This window comes from Cucurbita maxima, unplaced genomic scaffold, assembly GCF_002738345.1.
Source record: "Cucurbita maxima cultivar Rimu unplaced genomic scaffold, Cmax_1.0 Cma_Scf00003, whole genome shotgun sequence".
In the NCBI taxonomy this organism is placed as follows: domain Eukaryota; kingdom Viridiplantae; phylum Streptophyta; class Magnoliopsida; order Cucurbitales; family Cucurbitaceae; genus Cucurbita; species Cucurbita maxima.
Genome location: NW_019272019.1, coordinates 3,123,164 through 3,142,036, shown reverse-complemented (window position 1 = coordinate 3,142,036; position 18,873 = coordinate 3,123,164). Strand labels below are relative to the sequence as shown.

Sequence of the window (18,873 nt, the reverse complement as noted above, 5' to 3'; positions counted from 1 at the left end):
AAAAAAAAAAAAAAAAAACCAAACAGTGAAGAGCGAGAAACTACTATGAGGTGAGACGAGTTTCATATCTAAATAAATATAAATATAAAAGTTAAAAAATATATTTAATATTTTTAACAGTTTTAAATTTTATTTGACTAATAAATTTTCAAAGGAAAGTAAAAAAAAATTAAATTATTATCAGATATTTCTATTATAAACACTTTTTACCTAATAATTGAATATATATATATTAATTTTACAAATTTTTTATACATAAACAAAAAGAATCTCATTTTGGATGGTATAAAAGAAAGGATTTTTTTTTTATAAAATAAATTAATATGATATTATAAAAAATCAAATTAAGTTTGTTTTTATATATTCATGAGTTGTATAGTAAATTACTTTCTTTTTTCTATTTTAGTAGTTTTATTTTTAGTATATATATATAGACATAAAAATAAAATAAAATAAAATAAAACAAAATAAAATTAACTATTCAAATTATGAACGGAAGAAAAAAATTAATTATAATTAAACTATTAAATACTTTATAGAATGGTTGAGTTTAAACAAATTATTTAATCAATTAATTTGATTAAGTAATTAATAAAAAAATAATAATGATAACGACTTAGAAAAACTAAAACAAAAATATTTGAAGTAAAAAAAAAATTAACCCAACAAATTTAAATCAATTATTTTATTTATTATTATAAAAAAGTCAAATATTAATGGAAATAAATAAATTTAATTATGCATTATTTTAATTTATTTTATTTTATAGATAAAGGCAATTTGATTATTTATATTAATTTTCACATACAAAATTCAATTTATTTAAAAATAAATTTTAAAAATTAGGGTAAGAAGGAGAGAATCCAATTCTTTGTTTCACAAAATAAAAATTCCATTTTATATTGATTATATTGCTTTAACAGACGGCCAGAATCAACCAGAAATGTGGGGTCAGATTCTTCCGGAATAATCCACGTGGATTTTAATTTTTAATTTTTTAATTTTTCTTAATTCTGAATTTATTTTTTAATTTGATATTAGACATTATATCATAATTGAAAATTGAAAAATTGGAATTTTTTTTGTAAATTTTGTATTTTTAAACCAAATAAATGTTTTTGTTGAATAAATTATTTTCTATGGAATTTATAATAAAAATATTTTTGAGAATAAGGAATAAAGCTAGATAAAAATAATTGTCAGAATGGGTTACAAATAGAAGGACAAGAATGTCCAAATTTGTTTGGTTTTGATTATCTTTAACAATTAAAGATATGATAATTTATAAATATTAATTATTATCTTTAAGTAATTAATAATTTCATTTCTTAAAAAAAAAACATCAAATTATAAATAACTTTTTTTTTTTTTTTTAAATGTCGAACAACGAAGTTGTGAGCCTCGAAGGTTGAATCAAAAGTGACTCAAGTGTTGAACAAACGGTGTACTTTGTTCGAGGACTCTAGAAAAGGAGTCGAGACTCGATTAAAGGAACACTGTTTGAGGACTCCATAGGCCTCAAAGGAGAGACTCTATAATGTACTTTATTCGAGTGGAGGATTATTAGAGAATGATCATGAGTTTATAAATAAGGAATACATCTCTATTGGTACGAAAAGTTCGTGATTTGTAACCGTTAATTTTAAGAAACAAGAATTTTTTAAATTAAAAATAAGAATATATCACGAATAATATTAGTCTCTACCAAAGCTCGGGATTTCTTGACTAGTCTCGATAAAATAAATATGATAATTATTTTTTAGGGGTTTTATTATTTAATCTTATATATTTGGTGTCCCATTGTATAGGTCGATTTCACATCAATTCAATATTATGTCGTTTTTTTAAAATTATTGGAATGAAAAAAAAAAAAAGAAGAAGAAAAATTCATAATATTTATCCGAAAAAATTAAAAGAAAAATCAAATATAGAGAGCGTGAAAAACACGCGCTAACGGAAGAGAGTGGAGGAAGCTCAAATCTGGAAAGAAACAAATTATAAAGCGAAGTTTGCAGGAAGAAGAAGGAGAGAGTTGAAGAAAGATAAGATTAAAAAAAGAAAAAAAAAAGAGATTTTTATTTATATAAAAAAAAAAAAAAAAAAAGTGTGTGTGAAAAAAAAACTGAAAACTTGTCTCGTGAAGCAGCAGGTGGAGGTGGTGTGTGTGTGTGTGTGTGTATAAAAGAGCAAAATAAATGTTAAAGTTGTTTCTTTTTCTTCTTTCTTTCTTCTTCAATCCCTCAAAAACTCTGTAAAATCCTTCCATTTTTCCTTCATTTTTATGGGGTTCTTCTGTTTTTTCAGGATTTGGGGTTTTTCATCACTCACATTCCTTCTTTAATTTCACGGGATCCCCTTCTTCATCTCTCTCTTTATGTGTTCTTCGTCTAGTTCTTGACGGATTTTGCTCAACTTTTGGGCCATACCCATTGGGGATTGTGCTCTGTTTTTTAGGGGTTTTCTCTTAATCTCATTGTTTGGTCAACGGGAAAAGTGGATTTCGATTTTCCGAGGCTCAAAATGTCGCATTCTGGGAATCCCATTTCGGATGTTCGGTTTCATGATCTTTCCGATCGGTTTCGAGATTCGGTCACTTGTGAAGTAAACAAACCGGATTTTCGTGAGCTAGATCTGGGTTCCCCTGTTTCGCCATTGCGTACTCGTCACCAGATTGGCGGCGGTCCCGCCGTGAGTAGCAGTTCCAGTTCGTCGGGATCGGTTTCTGGTCGGAATGGACAGAACCCAGTTGCGAAAAGATCCGATTCGGGTCCTAACAATCACTCCGGTGAACTCTCTGGGTCTAGCGAGAGCAGTCCGACCGCCGCGGAGAGTCTCCGATCTATCGGAACCCCTAGAAATTTCAAGTCGGGTCATAATAGATCCGATTCCGCTTCGAATCATCCTTTAATCTATTCGGGTCAGTCTCAAAGCTCTGTTACTTCTCCCTCCAATGTGCTACCCACTGGCAATATTTGCCCTTCAGGAAGGATCTTGAAGCCGAGTATGCCGACGACAAATCGGAGCTCGAGAACCGACGTTTTGGGTTCTGGGTCGGGAAATTACGGCCATGGAAGCATAATGCGGGGCCTCGGCGGTGCCAAACCCGTCGCCGTTGAATCGGTTAGTAATGTCAGTTCGAGAGGCGGCGGTATTGGTGGTGGAGACTCGTTGAAGAGGGCGAAACAGAGTGGGGATCCGGAGGAGTTGAAAAGAGCTGGAAATGAGCAATACAAAAAGGGTCATTTTGCTGAGGCTTTGAGTCTTTATGATCGAGCCATTGCAATATCTCCGGCCAATCCAGCTTACCGGAGCAACCGAGCCGCTGCCTTAACCAGTCTCCAGCGGCTCGGCGAGGCGGTATCGGAGTGTGAGGAGGCAGTGAGATTGGATCCCAATTATACTCGAGCTCATCAACGTTTGGCATCTCTGTTTCGTAGGTGGGTCAGTGTTGCTTGAAACTCATAGTTTGTGATCTGCATTGAGCTGACTTTTTTAGATTTGAAACTAGAATATGTTGACATAATCATATAGCTCTATAGAGTTGGTTGACCTGTCCTGTCTGTGTTGTTTTAATGTTCTTGTTTTGTTCCTGCTGATGTCTGATGGATCTATCGACTGCTCGATCGTTGTAACTTTCGGCTTATTTGTTATATCTTGACGCGCTCTTTCAGGTTAGGACAGGTAGAGAATTCTAGGAAACAACTTTGTTTTCCGGGTGTTCAGCCCGATCCCAGTGAGCTGCAGAGATTGCAGGTAGTCGAGAGGCATATAAGTCGATGTGGGGATGCCCGTCGAGTTCGAGACTGGAGAAGTGTATTGAAGGAGGCAGATGCTGCAATTTCTGGTGGAGCTGATTCTTCACCTCAGGTCAGAGTGGCAAATTTTAATGTTCTTGTGATTTTGAATTGAAAGAACTGAATTTGTTTGGATGTTTATCAATCTGCAGCTGTTCATGTGTAGAGTAGAAGCTCTTTTAAAGCTTCATCAGATTGAAGATGCTGAATCTAGCCTACTTAACGTTCCAAAGTTACATCCATCGAACAACTCGTGTTTACAGACGAAGTTCTTCGGAATGCTTTTGGAAGTGTACTCGCATTTCATTCATGCCCAAATTTCGATGGCGTTAGGAAGGTATGTTCTTAGAATTTTAGCTTCGTAAGTACCATGTTGACACGGTTTTGAGAGCGTGGGAATTGGATAATGGATATGTTGCAGGTTTGAGAATGCAGTTACAGCTGCTGAGAAAGCTGGGCAGATCGATCCACGGAATGTAGAAGTGGCGATGTTGCTTAATAACGTGCGTTTGGTTGCAAGAGCTCGTACTCGAGGCAATGATCTGTTTAAATCAGAAAGGTATACTGAAGCTTGCTCAGCATATGGGGAAGGTCTTAAGCTCGATCCTTCGAACTCGATTCTTTACTGCAACCGAGCAGCCTGTTGGTTTAAACTTGGGATGTGGGAACGGTCTATCGAAGACTGTAATCATGCGTTACTTATTCAACCAACTTACATGAAAGCTCTCCTTCGAAGGGCTGCCTCGAATAGTAAGGTGAATTGCCTCGACTTACAATGCTACTGCTGCTATCGTCCTATTTGCACGTTTCGTCTCGCTAACTCGGTTTTGGATTGACTGCAGCTCGAAAGGTGGGAGGAGGCTGTTCGAGATTATGAAGTTTTGAGAAGGGAACTTCCAGATGACAATGAAGTTGCTGAATCTCTATTTCATGCTCAAGTTGCGTTAAAGAAATCTCGTGGGGAAGAAGTTCATAATCTGAAATTCGGTGGCGAAGTCGAGGAAGTATCGAGCCTGGATCAGTTCAGAGCTGCCATATCGTTCCCAGGTCTGGTTAAACACGATTAAACGTCGAGCTATAGATCTCATAGACTCTTCAAACAGACGTAAACGTTCCATTAAACTTCAAATTGCAGGGGTCACTGTGGTTCATTTCAAAGCAGCATCTGATCTACAATGCAAGCAAATATCACCATTCGTCGACGTCCTTTGTCGTCGACACCCTTCCATTAATTTCCTCAAGGTAGATGTTTGTCTTCTTCGCTTCATGTCGTCTCAACAATGTCGGTTTTATGTTCTTAACGAGTTAATCTCTTCGTATTTGTCATAACAGGTGAATCTGGAAGAAAGTCCAGCAATTGCAGATACCGAAAATGTAAGGATCGTACCAACATTCAAGATTTACAAAAGCGGGAATCGAGTTAAAGAGATCATATCTCCAACTCGAGACGTGTTGGAGCACTCAGTGAGGTATTATAGCTTATAGAACTCAAATCTACTGCTGCTGTCCATGATCATCTCCTTTAGCAATTCTCCTCCTCTTCGTACCGAACCCGAATCCCGACCATTCGAAAGAAATACCTGCTCAAACCTCCTTCCTGCGTAGGAATTACCCGATAACCACGACAACTAAAAGGGTCGAAATAATCCCCATTAGCAAGCCAACCGAAAAACACAAATGGAATCCAGAGAGAGATAGTATAGTTCATTTTTGGAGTTGTCATTATAGTCATTCATTCCTCATTGCTCTCTGGTTGTTCCATCTTTTTTCCCTCCATATCCATTTTCCCATAAGGCTTGGTAGCGATATCGGTCTACTCCCCATTGCATCGAAACTCATTAGAACAGACTCGAACTCAGCAATGGGTGTAGGTAAACAAGGATGTGTACATGTATATATGATATATACAAAGAAAACAGGAAGAGAGGGGAGGGGGAGTACATTGTTAGTTCTTCATCTGTTCTTTGAAACATTTTCCTCATTTAATAATAACAACAACAAATCATGATTTTCCACTGCTGCTGTTCTTGTTTTATCTCATCAAAACCTGATGTTTCATGCTCTGATAGATGGGTATCTGTTCTTGGGGTGATGGGTATCTCATTGAATGCTTTTGCTGGAAATGGGTATGCCAAAGTTTGTGATTTGAGCTGATAAGGAGTGGAGTGGGTTGGGGGTAGTTGGTTCTATTCATTGCTGTTTTAAAAGTAGATTGTCCTTCAAAGCTAACTACTACTGGTTTATAAAGGTGTTGGGGCCACTCTCCCAACCAAAAACTTTATTGATTTATTATTAATTTTGTTTTGTTCTCAACACTTTGTCAACCTGCCATTATTTGAAGGCTTAAGAAGCTCACGAGTGTTCTCACTTAAGGAGGAAACTTTTGTGTATGCTAATTTTGTTGACAATATTGACTATACATATGGCTTCTATAAAAGGGTCGGTCGTTTGAACTCTCGATGTCTACTAGTGATAGGGTTGAGATAGACATGACGATTAGTAGGGGTAGAGTGAGTCTCGATGCCTACTAGTGGTGGGGTTGAGATAGGCATATGATTTAAGTAGGGGTAGAATGACTGTGGATGCCTACTAGCGATGGAGTTGAGATAGACATGACGATTAGTAGGGGTAGAATGACTGTCAATGCCTACCAGCAGTAGGGTTGAGATAGGCATGACGATTAGTAGGGGTGTAGAACGATTTTTAATGTCTACTAGTGGTAGAGTTGAGATGGGCATTTGAGGATTAGTAGGGGTAGAATGACTCTCGATGTCTATTAGCGGTAGGGTTGAGATAGACATGACGATTAGTAGGGGTAGAACGACTCTCAATGCCTATTAGGGACTGGGTTGAGATAGACATGACGATTAGTAGGGGTAGAACGACTCTCGATGCCTACTAGCGGTAGGGCTAAGATAGGCATGACAGTTAATAGGGGTAGAATGACTCTCGATGCCTACTAGCAATAGGGTTGGAATAGGTATGACGATTAGTAGGGGTAGGCCCCTCTAACGTCCCGATTAAAACCAGTAACATTAAGGTTAGGGAATTGGAGAGGACCATTCACCTAACTTATTAAAAATGTGGGGGAAAAGTGGAGCCGTTGCCTTTTTTTGAATCTAATCCTTTCAATGGCTCATTGCCTTGCCGGCTGTGAATTGGTTGATTTGATTGATCTATATATTATATTTTTTGACTTTTTTTTTTAATCCTTAATAAATAAATAAACAACAATTTTGTAATTATATTTTTAAATTTATAAAATTTATTAAGCGTTAATTGTGTTATGTAATTATTTACATGTCGCTGTCATATGTTAAAGAGATGTTTTACTCTCACAAATAATTAATTTATATATCATAATAAATTATTAGAATAATCATAATTAATTATTAGAATAATCATAATTAATTATTTGAAGTATAATTTAATTAATTATTACCTATCATCATAAAATATATATTAAGTTAAGTAAAAAAAATAAAAGTAAATAGTGGTGTGGCAGAAACTTCTAAATAATGAGACAAACAAATAGTCGTACGCGGGAGAAGAGCGCGTGATATGAGGACGCTTAAAAAGAGCCAGAAGTGTTAAATAAATAGTGATGTGATATCTACGCGCCCTGATCGCGTTGAAAATAGTGCGGATACCCCCATGCCACATCACCTTTTTTTTTTTTTTTAATTTTATTTCGACTTAGTTTCAGTTTTTTTAATTTTTTAATTTTTTTTGTATTTTAATTAATTCAAGTATTGGATTGCCCTCTAATATTTATGATTATTCGTGTCTTGTCACGTAATTAGGGTATTATAATGAGACTTTAGAGGGTTATCAGCTAATTTAGTAGCGAGAAGTTTATTATGGCTAGCTCACGTATTTAGCTTAGTTGGTTTAGGCACGAGATCGCTCCCTTCATGTATAAGTGTTCTCAGCTAACTATGATGAGATTACAAGAGGGTCACAATTTAATCTCGGAGTCTTTATGGTTGACCTACATATGTATTTTAGTTGGTTGGGTAAAGAGTCAGCTTGTTGCAAACCTAGACCAGTTAAGCCAAGAAATATGAACTTTATGTTCTAATATAAGTTTGAATGGACGTCTACAACACTACTTTAAAATACGTTGAGCTATATACTGTAGATTTTTATACTCACATATGCTATTTATCGATACAACTTGAACTTCAAGATAATTACAACGTTGACCTGTAATTATTTTTAGTACGAGATGAAGATTTAAACCTGTAACTTCATACAAACGAGTTGATACCCATGTAGCTGATGTTGGCTCGTACAAAACTATTGGACAGGATCGAGCAAAAAGCAGAAAGGATAAGGCCAAGACGTGGGTTTTCCAATACCATCTAGTCATAAGAACATTTATTTTCAACGTTATAATGATAAGTCGATGGGATTATTGATTCATTCGAATAGACACATTAAAAGTAAATATGGAATTGTTTTTGGGAAGATTGACAAAATGTGATGTGTTTGATGTGTAAATGTATGATTTTGATGTGCAAATGGAATTGTTGTCTTTAAAATCTTGGACAAACTTTGACTCCTCGAGATTCTAATTCCATTCATTCAAATCCAACCTTTAAACACTAAATTTATAACTTGACCTTCGTACTATATGTAACAACTTAAGCCCACCGTTAATAGATATTGTCTGTTTTGATACGTGTCTACTAGGGAGAGGAGAACGGTAATGACTCAGATCCACTGCTAGCAGATATTATTCTCAAGGCTTTAAAACGCGTTTGATAGAGGAAAGTTTCTACACACTTATAAATAGTGTTATGTTCTCCTCCCAACCAATATGGGACATCACAGGAACGGAAACTGCTTCCTAACATACGTATTTTAAGTCATGAGGCAACGAAGGATTCCTTATAAGTGTGTAGAAACTGCTTCCTAACATACGTATTTTAAGTCATGAGGCTAACGGTGATATGTAACGGCTAGTGATAAACTTGAGTTGTTACATATAATGTAAATTAGTTGCTAATTTTCGAATATGTTATACAAGTTCGTACATACGATGTATGATACTTCTTTTAGATACACGACGTAGCTTAATAGCAAAGATAAAAAGTTAAAAGTAATAACCGAAGTGATTAACTTTGTTCATAGTTCAAAATTTTAAAATTTATGATTCAAAAGTGGTTCGATAAGTTCAAAAATCGATAGACTAAAGTAGATGGAGGACCAAAGGTTCGACCGAACATGACAAAGCATCATGAACACCCGACTTTTGTGGCCTTTAACGTTGTATAGATCAAATCAAATTGATTTTTTTTTTAAAAAAAAAAACATTAAAATTATATGGGTTTTTTTCTCTTTATACAAAAATGCCAAAAATTAATTAACACATAAATTTCTCCGATCTTAAACTTCAAATATTCAAATGTTCGAATTCTGATCATTAAATAAAAATAATATTTTTTAATATTCGTCTCGATTTTTAATTTAATTTAAAAAATTTATGGAAAATGAAATAAAGATGAAAAAGAAAATATTCTAAAAATCATATTTAAGATAACAACAAAAGCAAACACTCAAAAAGATATAATTAATTAGCTATTCCAAAAGCATTATTAGCAGTGCTAATTAAGATTATGGCAGATATTACCGATAGTGCCATTAAAGGAGAAAAAAAAATAATAGGATCCAATAGTAAAGTGCCACGTGTCAGAAATCAAGATTCTTAGTCGGCCATTAATTATAATTTATTATCTTAATTAATACTTAAGTTGTGATTTGGTCTATTGTTCTATCATTGCAGTCTTAACAAAAAGGGCTAATTTTCAACCATTTTATTTATTAAAAAATTGTATTAAATTATTTATAAAATTAAACAGTTTTTATTATTAAATTGTGTTAGAATTAATAACCAATTATTCTTTTTTTTTTTTTTTTAATTATGATTTTCTCACGTGCTGTTCATGTTTTGATACCAAAAAATATTGTTTATTTGAAGATTTTGCATTAATATTTGGTAAATTAACAATTTTACTTTTTAAATTCGTGTGATTCAAGTTTTTTAAATCGTTCATGATTAGATGCATATATTTAGAAGTAGTGTAAGAGAATCTTCGTAAAAAACACATAACACTCTTATTCATTTTCTCTTTGTTTTACCAACTTTTTTTTGCAACGTGTCGGGTCTTCATCGATATTGAGAACAAGGGTAAACGAATCAACATTGTCGATTTCTATTTAAGGTATCATGTATCGGGTTTTCATTGATAGATTTTGTCTGGAACGAAAAAATTAGCTTATAACCTAATTTTACATCATATTACGATTAATTACATCAGACACGTTAATGATCGAGTTTGGACGATAAAAAGTCTCGAAATCATGTAGTACACAAGGATAAATGGGTTAATGCTCTTTTATCGTACAAAATTGTGTGGGGGAGAGAAATTTTAATAAAGCATTTTGAGAATGGACCATATAATGTCTCCTCCACCTTCATGTTCTTGAGTTTCCCCCCTTCTAATTACTCCTCCACTTCCCAAAATTGTGTTCTCTTCTCTCTTGGTTTCAAATCCTTGGCCTTTGTTTTGTGGGTAAGATCATATAATATGTCGACTAGTAAAGGCAACGATTTTGGTGAAGGATCGTCGTCAAATTCCTCTTCGTCTTCGTCTTTTGTTGCTGTTATCGACGATCGTAATCAACAACAACAACAAGCAGTAGCAGTTCCTGTGAGTCGGTACGAGTCTCAAAAGAGGAGAGATTGGTACACGTTTGGGCAATATTTGAGGAACCAAAGGCCTCCATTGGCTATCTCCCAATGCAATTCAAGTCATGTTTTGGACTTCCTTCGATACCTTGACCAATTTGGGAAGACAAAAGTGCATTTAAATGGGTGTGGTTTTTTTGGTCAACCCGAGCCACCTGGGCCTTGTACTTGCCCTCTTAGACAAGCTTGGGGCAGTCTGGATGCACTTATTGGTCGCCTTAGAGCTGCTTATGAAGAAAATGGAGGCACCTCAGACACTAACCCATTTGCTAGTGGTGCTATTAGGGTTTACTTGCGAGAACTCAAAGACTCCCAATCTAAGGCAAGGGGAATCCCATATAAGAAGAAGAAAAAGAAGATTCCATCTCACACTCATCAACCAGGTAATCCCTTTCTTTTCTTATTATTAATAGTCCCTAAAACGAATATCAACCAATCTCGATACGAGGAAAATTCAAACCTTCAACCTTTAGGAAAGAAACGAGCTCGGTCTTTAACCCTAAAACTATTCTCGCGTTGGTATCAAATGCTTTTCGTTTTAGGTAAAAATCACCTCGATCATATTCAAGTCGGTTAAAATAAAGTTCTCGGGAGATGTTTCGAAAAAAACCCAAAACCCTAAAAATCACCTCTAGAAAAGGAACGAGCGGTGCCTTTAACTGTAAAACTATTCTCGCGTCAATATCAAATATTTTTCATTTTAGATAAAAATCACATCGATCATATTCAAAATAGTTAAAATGAAATTCTCTTTCAACCCCTAAATTTCATAATATTTGGCCTAGGGTTATAGAATATTTATGATTAGAGCCCTATAATAATTGTTATTATTTAACTTTTTCCCCACACACCTTTTTCTTTTTCAAGAAACCTAAAACCATTTGTAATAATAAAAATAATAATATTAATATTAATGCAAAAATGGTCATTACTATGAATATAAACTTTGGTTGGTTATTAAAAATAATTAATTTATTTTCAGGGGCCTAAAGAAGGACCAGTTAGCAACGAATGTGGTTTTGGAAGGACTGAATTGCAAATGAAATATTCTTCTCAAATTAAGCACATTTAAATTAAGTACTCTCTTATTATTGCTTTTTTTTTCCTTTAATTAATAGAGATTTTGTGTCAATTTTATTATATTATATTATATTGTCCTTCCCTCTTTTAGTTAATAATAATTTTCATTTAAAATAAATATCTAATTAAAGAAATTAATAGAATAAATAATAATTTTGAATTAGGTTTTATTATATATTATTTATTTGTATTATTAAAAGAGGGAACTATGGTGTGTGCCACTAAAATGAAATTAATGGAAAAGACTATAATGCCCCCACAATAATTATGAAATAAATAAATAAAATAATGCAATTTGATATGATTTTTCATCATAACATTCACCTTAGGATTCCATTTTTAGAGCTTTTCATTTCATATTATATCAAATATTTATGCGAATATATTGAAAATATAAAATAAGAATCTCGACCTATTACTTCAAATGTTGTGAGGCATGTATTTCCGAGATATGATTCATGAATGCTATGATGTCATGATCATGTTATGCCCGGTGAAACACTGAATGAACCATGAATTATAAGTATGAATGATACGACATGTCCATGTATGTATGTATGGAAGTATGATGTACATCATGACTATGTACCATGATTTAAAATACGGGACTTCATGCATATTATATGTCACGAGTACGTGTTATTTCCTCAATATGTTATATATGAATGTGTACACCATAATATCATATGGGTCCTTTCTTTTCTTTGGTTTTCGATAGTGCAAGCTTGCACTAGCTCATAGTTAGGCCTAATGGTACGTATATGAGTCTGCTTAGTGGGTTCATGCAGGTATGCGTGAACCATGTATAGAGAAATATTATACATCCAACCTTACTTAAAAAAGAAATTAGTCGGGGAATAACACGAAAAGTAAGTCTCGTAAAAAACCATGTTGCATGTGATTGCAATTCTCAGTCACAACAAGAAGGTCACTTATGAATAGAGGCAAGGGCTCGTGTCCGAACATCGGCATAAGGAAACGAAAACCATGGGAAGATTTCTTGTGGATTAATATAATGAACTCCGAAGTCAAACATTACTCCCACTTTTATTTCTTAGTCTCTCTTTTCGTCTCCATTCAATTTGAGCCTCCTTTCTTGACTATTCCAAAAAGCTAATTTTCTCTAAATGAATTTCATTCACAAACTTGCTCCACTTCGATGTATGAACATATATTAATGAGGTATCGATGACTCACAAGTAGAACATTAAGTACATTAAATTTAGACGAGACAAATGGTTCTTTATTAAAAAAGAACTCTTTTATTCATACAATAACGAAACTTAAGCATAGTTCAACGAGTAAAGACACAAACTTTTCTCGACAAATGGAGACCCGAGCTCCATGTTTGTCCCCTAAATCGAGTACTTAATATAACCCACCGAGGAGGAATTAACATCCTTAATCAAAGTTCCCAACAATGGAACCCTCAAGCATTTTGAGCTATACTCCTTATAGATAAACCCTAAACACTTGCAATCTCTATCACATTTGGCTCTGCAATCCCCCACCTTAATCGGCCCTTCCCCGTCCTCCTTATACGGGTTCAAAAAGTGCTCCACCCCCACTATCTTATAGTACCCAAATTTCCCTTTTCCGCCGCTGCACGGCGGCGTCTTCGGCGGCGCACAGCTCTCGCTCCACCCCAAAAGCCCTTTTGGGCTCGGACACGCCACACACATTCCCCTGTTGCAGTACCCGTAAGCCCCACATTTGCTCGGCAGAGCACATTCCCTTATGAAATAGCTCGAGAAAAACGCAAAACTCTCTTCCCATTTCAAGTAACTCACCTTGGCGTAGTACGTGAATGCCTTCAAATTCCCGTCGTGGCTGAGCCGGAGAAACGAGTACGTCGCATTGTAGTTCAATTTGTTCAAATTCAACGCTCTGGCGCTTCTAATTGGCCGGACTTGTAACAATCGCCGCCGTGGGGTGTCCTGGTTTACTAAAAGAAGAAGCTCGTACGCGGTGGCGTTGTCATTCTCCGGCTCGGCGGCGAATGTTACTCTGCTTCCATGATCCGTCCCCGGCCAACCGCCGTAGGTTAAAAGCTGACCGTCGTGGGAAAGAAACATCGTGAGCCCTGTTCGATCTAAGACAAGGCTGTAAGGGCCATCAGAGCCGTCGATTTCGGATTTTCGGCTAATTAATTTATACCGGCCGCCGATTCGAATCGATTGACCGACTAACAGAGTATCAGTAGGGTAATCGAAGCTCTGCCAGATGAATTTCCCGTTCTTGTCGTGGAGGATTAAGTTTCCATTAGGGAGCATTTTGATGCCGGTGACTCCTCTGTTTTTGGTGTTGGTTTGCCAGACGACACGGCCGTCGACGTCGGCGAGGACGAAGTTTCCATCGCGGCCGAAGGTTAGGGTGGCGTTTTCACGAACTGGGTCGTTGCGATTGGCGTCCCAAACCCATCGCATTAAGCTCTCGTCGTTGGGGATTCCGGCTCTAATGGCGAAAATGAAGGAATCAGGGGTGGTGTTGTAAAAACAGAGGCGGAAGGGGAATGTGTAGAAGGTGTACACGTCGTTTCGAATTACGCGGTAGCTGGCGTCGTATTCAATGATTCGGTCGCCGAATTCGCCTTGGTTTATGAAATGGAAGGTGGCATTTGCAGGAACTTGAGCTTGTGTGGCTATGGCGGCGAGAAGAACAGTGAAGACCAGGAAACAGAGAGGGCGAAGAAGAAGATGAAAACGGGTCGCCATTAGGGATCGAACCTCTTGTTTTTGAATAATGTAAGCATAACAACGTGCGTTATTTATGGTGATGAACAAATATCTTGTGGCAATTTAGATTTTTCTTTACAGCGGCAGGCTAGTGCAATCAGCTGCCATCTTATCCATTTAGCCCATCATGGTTGACCAGTACTGTCTTAGTCAGCCAGGATTTTTAAATGTCTTTTTTTACCTTCAGCAATATCTATTAATAAATACGCATTAATATAAAATTTCTAGTCAAATTAATCTAATTTTTGACCTCTAAACTATGCATTTAATTATTCGGAGCTAATTTTGATGAAATATTGATTAAAAATATAATTTAAATAATATAAAATTAACACGACGATAAAAATGTAAAATTATAGACCAAATTGAAACTATATATAAAATTAAAAAATATTGAGTAATATTTTTAAATTTATGAAGCAAAGTATAAATCATATGATATTTTGAAATCTATAGCTAGAAGACGACAAAATTCGGCCTTGTCCTTAGAAATTTCATGGGCCTGAAATAGGAGTCAGGCCCATAATAACAGACGGTTCTCGCCAAAATTTGGGCTTGTTCTTAGAAATTTCATGGGCCTGAAATTGGAGCAGGCCCCCAATAGCAGACGGTTCCCTAAAACGGACCGACATTTTTCCATATTTGCCCCTATGTACAAATTAAGATTTTGACTTATTTTTTTTAAAAAAAAAATGAAATTCAATCGATAACGAAAGTTTAGGACTTGAGTACGATCAGATACCGTCGTTGGCTCAGCCGTAAGCTTACAAATTTCAAACAAATTGCATTATACCGAAGCTAAGAAAAACGAATTTAAAATCATTTCTTAAATTCAAGATTTTAAAACACGTATGATAGGGAGAGGTTTTCACACTCTTATAAATAATGTTTTGTTCCCATGAGATTCTACGTGCCCCATGCTACTCGGGTCAGAGTGTAAGCTAGTGATGTTTTCGGCTACTGCACTCTTGTCATCTAAGGTGCAGCACTCCACCGCTTTGCCTAGGAGCATGACGTTGAGAGATTTTCACACTCTTATAAATAATGTTTCGTTCTTCTCTCCAATCTCACAATCTATCCTCCTTTGAGGTATAGCGTACTCATTGGCAATCGTTTCTCACTCCAATCGATGTGAGATCTCATAATCCACCCCCACATGGGATCAGCGTCCTTGTTGGCACACCACCAGTGTCCACACCCTTCAAGGCTCCAACGTTTTCACCAGCACACCGCCCTGTATTTGGATATGATACCATTTGTAACGGTCTAAATTCACTAATAACATATATTCTTCTTAAGATTTTAAAACACGTCTATTAGAGAAAGGTTTTCACACCCTTACAAAGAATTTGTCGTTCCCATCTCTAAACTTTCTCGATCCCAATATGGAATTTTCAATATGGGTATAGTTCAAACCTCAAGAAAATCAATATTCGTCTCGTCTATTACACCACGTGTCATCATTATTCCAAATTATAGTAAATAGTATTTAAATATTATAAAACTCAATTGACAACATGCGACATGTAATTTTATATTAAAAATTAGAAAAGTTTACAACATATAATAAAATATATATTTTAGTGATAAGCAAATTTGTATTTTTCTTGTGATAATTGAATTAATAAAGCCACCGTCCAAATAAATTGACTGCTCTATCACGCCTCTATAACTATAACTTATAATATATGTTATCATACGTATCATCAAACCAATAATATTAATTTTTTAGGTACAATAATGTTTTTTTTTTAATATTTATATATTAAAGTCAACTAAATAATATTATTAAAAAAACCACTCTCACAAAATAATTTGACTTAATTTAAACTTTACCCAATTAAATAATGAGATAGGTATGCATTTAAATAACGTTTAACATCGTTTTATTTAACTCTAATATTTGATTTTAAAAAAGAGAAATAATGGGAAATTTGTCTTAGGATACATATATCCCGAGGGCAGGGCAAGGACAGGGATCATTGTCGTTCGTGTTACCTGTTTCATTCCTTATTCCCGTGAAATTTTCCATTTATTTTCGTGAAAATTTGGGCGGAGATTCCTTGCAAATAATTTTACCCGTTTATTATTTTTAAAAAATATTTCATGAACAAATATATATAAGGTTCTATCAATATCGTGTCTAAAAATTTAGATATTAATATTATATGGATAGTTTTCTACCATTAAAAAAAAATTATAAATATTATAATTAAAGTCTCACAATTAACTAATTATTTTTTTAATATAGTTAAAACGAATATATATATTAAAAATATATTTATATTAAGTTGGACCGTAACAAAAAAAAAAAAAAATATATATATATATATATATATAATCTCTCTTATTTTCCAGAATCTCGGTGTGGATTGGAATCTTTCCTTTCAGATTCGAATATTCTTTTGAGTGAGAAAATTTGGCAATACACTTTTCTTTCTTTTATGTAATAATTTTCATAAATAATGGGCTGCCAAGTCAACATGTCGTACAAGCCACGTGTCTTTGTTTTCTCCAGCTGGAAGTTTGACTGTAAGTGAAATTGACATTTTTACCCCCGCTTTTAATTGCATAGGACAAAACAAACCCACGACTGTTTGGCTCCATTCCATTTCTTCTAGAAACCTTTAATCCTAAGTTAACGTTATTTTCCACGAAATTATGATAAGTTCTATTTCGTGTAAACGCATTTTATATAAGCACTCTCACTTATTTACTTCTAAATAAAACTCAACAACTCCCATTTCATGCTTTTTTTTTTTTTTAATTTTATTTATTTAAAAATTAATAATTATATTCGCATAGTGTTTTTTTTCAAGACATTATTATTATTTATCAACCTATTTTTATAAAAATACATGTGAAAATATTAAAATTAGAATAAATCTAAGAAAAAATTGAGAATGTTTTAATTTTGTAGGGTTGTTATTGGTCAAAAAAGTTTAATGAACTTTAAATAAAAGCATGTGGGGGCAAAGAAATAAAGGAAAGTAATGGATTAATTGAACATGGTCTACAAAATCTGATTCCAACTACCTTTTCTCGATTTACCTTTTAAAAAAAACCCGACAAAAAGATTGATTAATAACAAATTCGAGATGAAATATTTCAACCCAAATAAAGATATCATGTAACGTTCTTGAACTTTGACTAAAATAGAGCTGCTACCATATGTTTGACGTAAGTGTCTTAAAATAAAATAACAATGATGCAAAATAAAACAAAAAAAAAAAAAAAAAATTATGTCATAGACTAACCTAAGATATACGGAATAATATGCAACTACCTTAATGCAAGTTCTATGGTCTATAACGCTATGTCACTGTCAACCCTACGTGAGTATCTTACATTTATTGAAATATTTTAGCAAATAAATAAGACTTAGATGGTCTTATTGAAATTATTTATAATTAAAATGTAATTATTTTATTTATTTATTATTATTATTATTTTGACATAGGAAAATAGGCGAAATTAGTGCCTCAATCATGTACCACACATACTTTTTTAGTTATTTAAGTTGACTTTTAATATAATTATTATGGGCTACCATGACTTTTCTACCTATTTTATAAAACAATAATGTTATTATTGTAGTCTTTTATTTATTTTTTAATTTTAAAATATCCATTATAATTCTTATATTTTTTTTAACGGTCTTCTAATGCTATAATCATAATGAAATAACCGACCAAATGATCATTTTTTTTATTATACAAATTAAAATAATCTTTTTAAAAGACGGAATATATATTTTTTTTAATGTATAATAATAAGAATATAATGTTTAAGAAATTAATAAAAAAGCCCATGCCAATAGGTTACATATTTGATATATGTTATTAAATTATTATTATTATTTTCAGCGTTGTCTCAATGCATTGGAATATTTATTTATTAAAAAGGCAATAATTTTCGTAACTAAATTTATATTATTATTTATTACCCAATATTCAGAAGTGTCCTTTTAAAATTATAAAGTGAAGTTTTGAAAAGGACAAAAAAGGAAAAGTTTCGAAATTTATTTTATTTTCTTAATAAATAAAAAAATTGATGGAATTCCTTAATTCAAATAGGAACATATAGCTTTCCATTTGATGCTGAAATTAGAATAAATAAATATTATGAAATTAAGAGAATTACAGCATCTTCTCAAGCATATCCAATCCTAGTGAAAATAAATTAATTATTATAATTAAGAAAATTCTAAGTAATTAAAAATAAAATCAAATCAACAATTTTATTTTATTCTTAAACAATTCATTGCCATTGGAAGGTTTTCACCTGTACAAAAATTGTTTTGTTTTCTTCTCTAACCAATGTGAGACATCACTGTATATATAATTTAAAGGGAGAATCTAATTTAAAGGGGACTCAAAAATTAAGAATATTTAAATTTTATATTTGTAGTAAAGATTATTATAACTATCAATTTCATATAGTATATATTATTATTCAAATAATTAAATTTTAGATTTATTAACGGTAGTAAATGAAATTAAAAGAATTA

At 33.6% G+C, this 18,873-nt stretch overlaps 3 protein-coding genes across 3 annotated transcripts; 2 read left to right on the top strand and 1 right to left on the bottom strand.

Annotated features, from left to right (window-relative positions):
* The first annotated feature begins 2,077 nt into the window (after positions 1 to 2,077).
* On the top strand, positions 2,078 to 6,090 carry LOC111476841 (TPR repeat-containing thioredoxin TTL1). The gene is made up of 7 exons (XM_023120670.1): positions 2,078 to 3,437; positions 3,672 to 3,867; positions 3,947 to 4,131; positions 4,216 to 4,549; positions 4,637 to 4,841; positions 4,930 to 5,036; positions 5,127 to 6,090. The coding sequence occupies exons 1-7, from the start codon at positions 2,521 to 2,523 to the stop codon at positions 5,277 to 5,279; spliced, it is 2,097 nt and encodes a 698-aa protein (XP_022976438.1). The 5' UTR covers positions 2,078 to 2,520; the 3' UTR covers positions 5,280 to 6,090.
* A 4,110-nt stretch (positions 6,091 to 10,200) lies between these two features.
* LOC111476929 (protein LIGHT-DEPENDENT SHORT HYPOCOTYLS 10-like) lies at positions 10,201 to 11,688 on the top strand. Its single transcript, XM_023120808.1, has 2 exons — positions 10,201 to 10,931; positions 11,531 to 11,688. Exons 1-2 carry the CDS (start codon positions 10,277 to 10,279, stop codon positions 11,536 to 11,538), a joined length of 663 nt encoding a protein of 220 aa, XP_022976576.1. The 5' UTR covers positions 10,201 to 10,276; the 3' UTR covers positions 11,539 to 11,688.
* Positions 11,689 to 12,817: 1,129 nt separating this feature from the next.
* LOC111476879 (EP1-like glycoprotein 2) lies at positions 12,818 to 14,382 on the bottom strand. Its single transcript, XM_023120730.1, has 2 exons — positions 12,962 to 14,382; positions 12,818 to 12,930 (listed from the first exon to the last, which is right to left on the bottom strand). Exon 1 carries the CDS (start codon positions 14,340 to 14,342, stop codon positions 12,984 to 12,986), a length of 1,359 nt encoding a protein of 452 aa, XP_022976498.1. The 5' UTR covers positions 14,343 to 14,382; the 3' UTR covers positions 12,818 to 12,930; positions 12,962 to 12,983.
* Between the last annotated feature and the right edge of the window lie 4,491 nt (positions 14,383 to 18,873).

Coding starts and splice junctions, on each gene's coding strand:
- LOC111476929 (XM_023120808.1), top strand. CDS start 10,277: ATGTTCTTGAGTTTCCCCCCTTCTAATTACTCCTCCACTTCCCAAAAT.
- LOC111476879 (XM_023120730.1), bottom strand. CDS start 14,342: ATGGCGACCCGTTTTCATCTTCTTCTTCGCCCTCTCTGTTTCCTGGTC.
- LOC111476841 (XM_023120670.1), top strand. CDS start 2,521: ATGTCGCATTCTGGGAATCCCATTTCGGATGTTCGGTTTCATGATCTT. Junction 3,438..3,671: donor TTGGCATCTCTGTTTCGTAG/GTGGGTCAGTGT, acceptor GCGCTCTTTCAG/GTTAGGACAGGTAGAGAATT. Junction 5,037..5,126: donor CTTCCATTAATTTCCTCAAG/GTAGATGTTTGT, acceptor TTGTCATAACAG/GTGAATCTGGAAGAAAGTCC.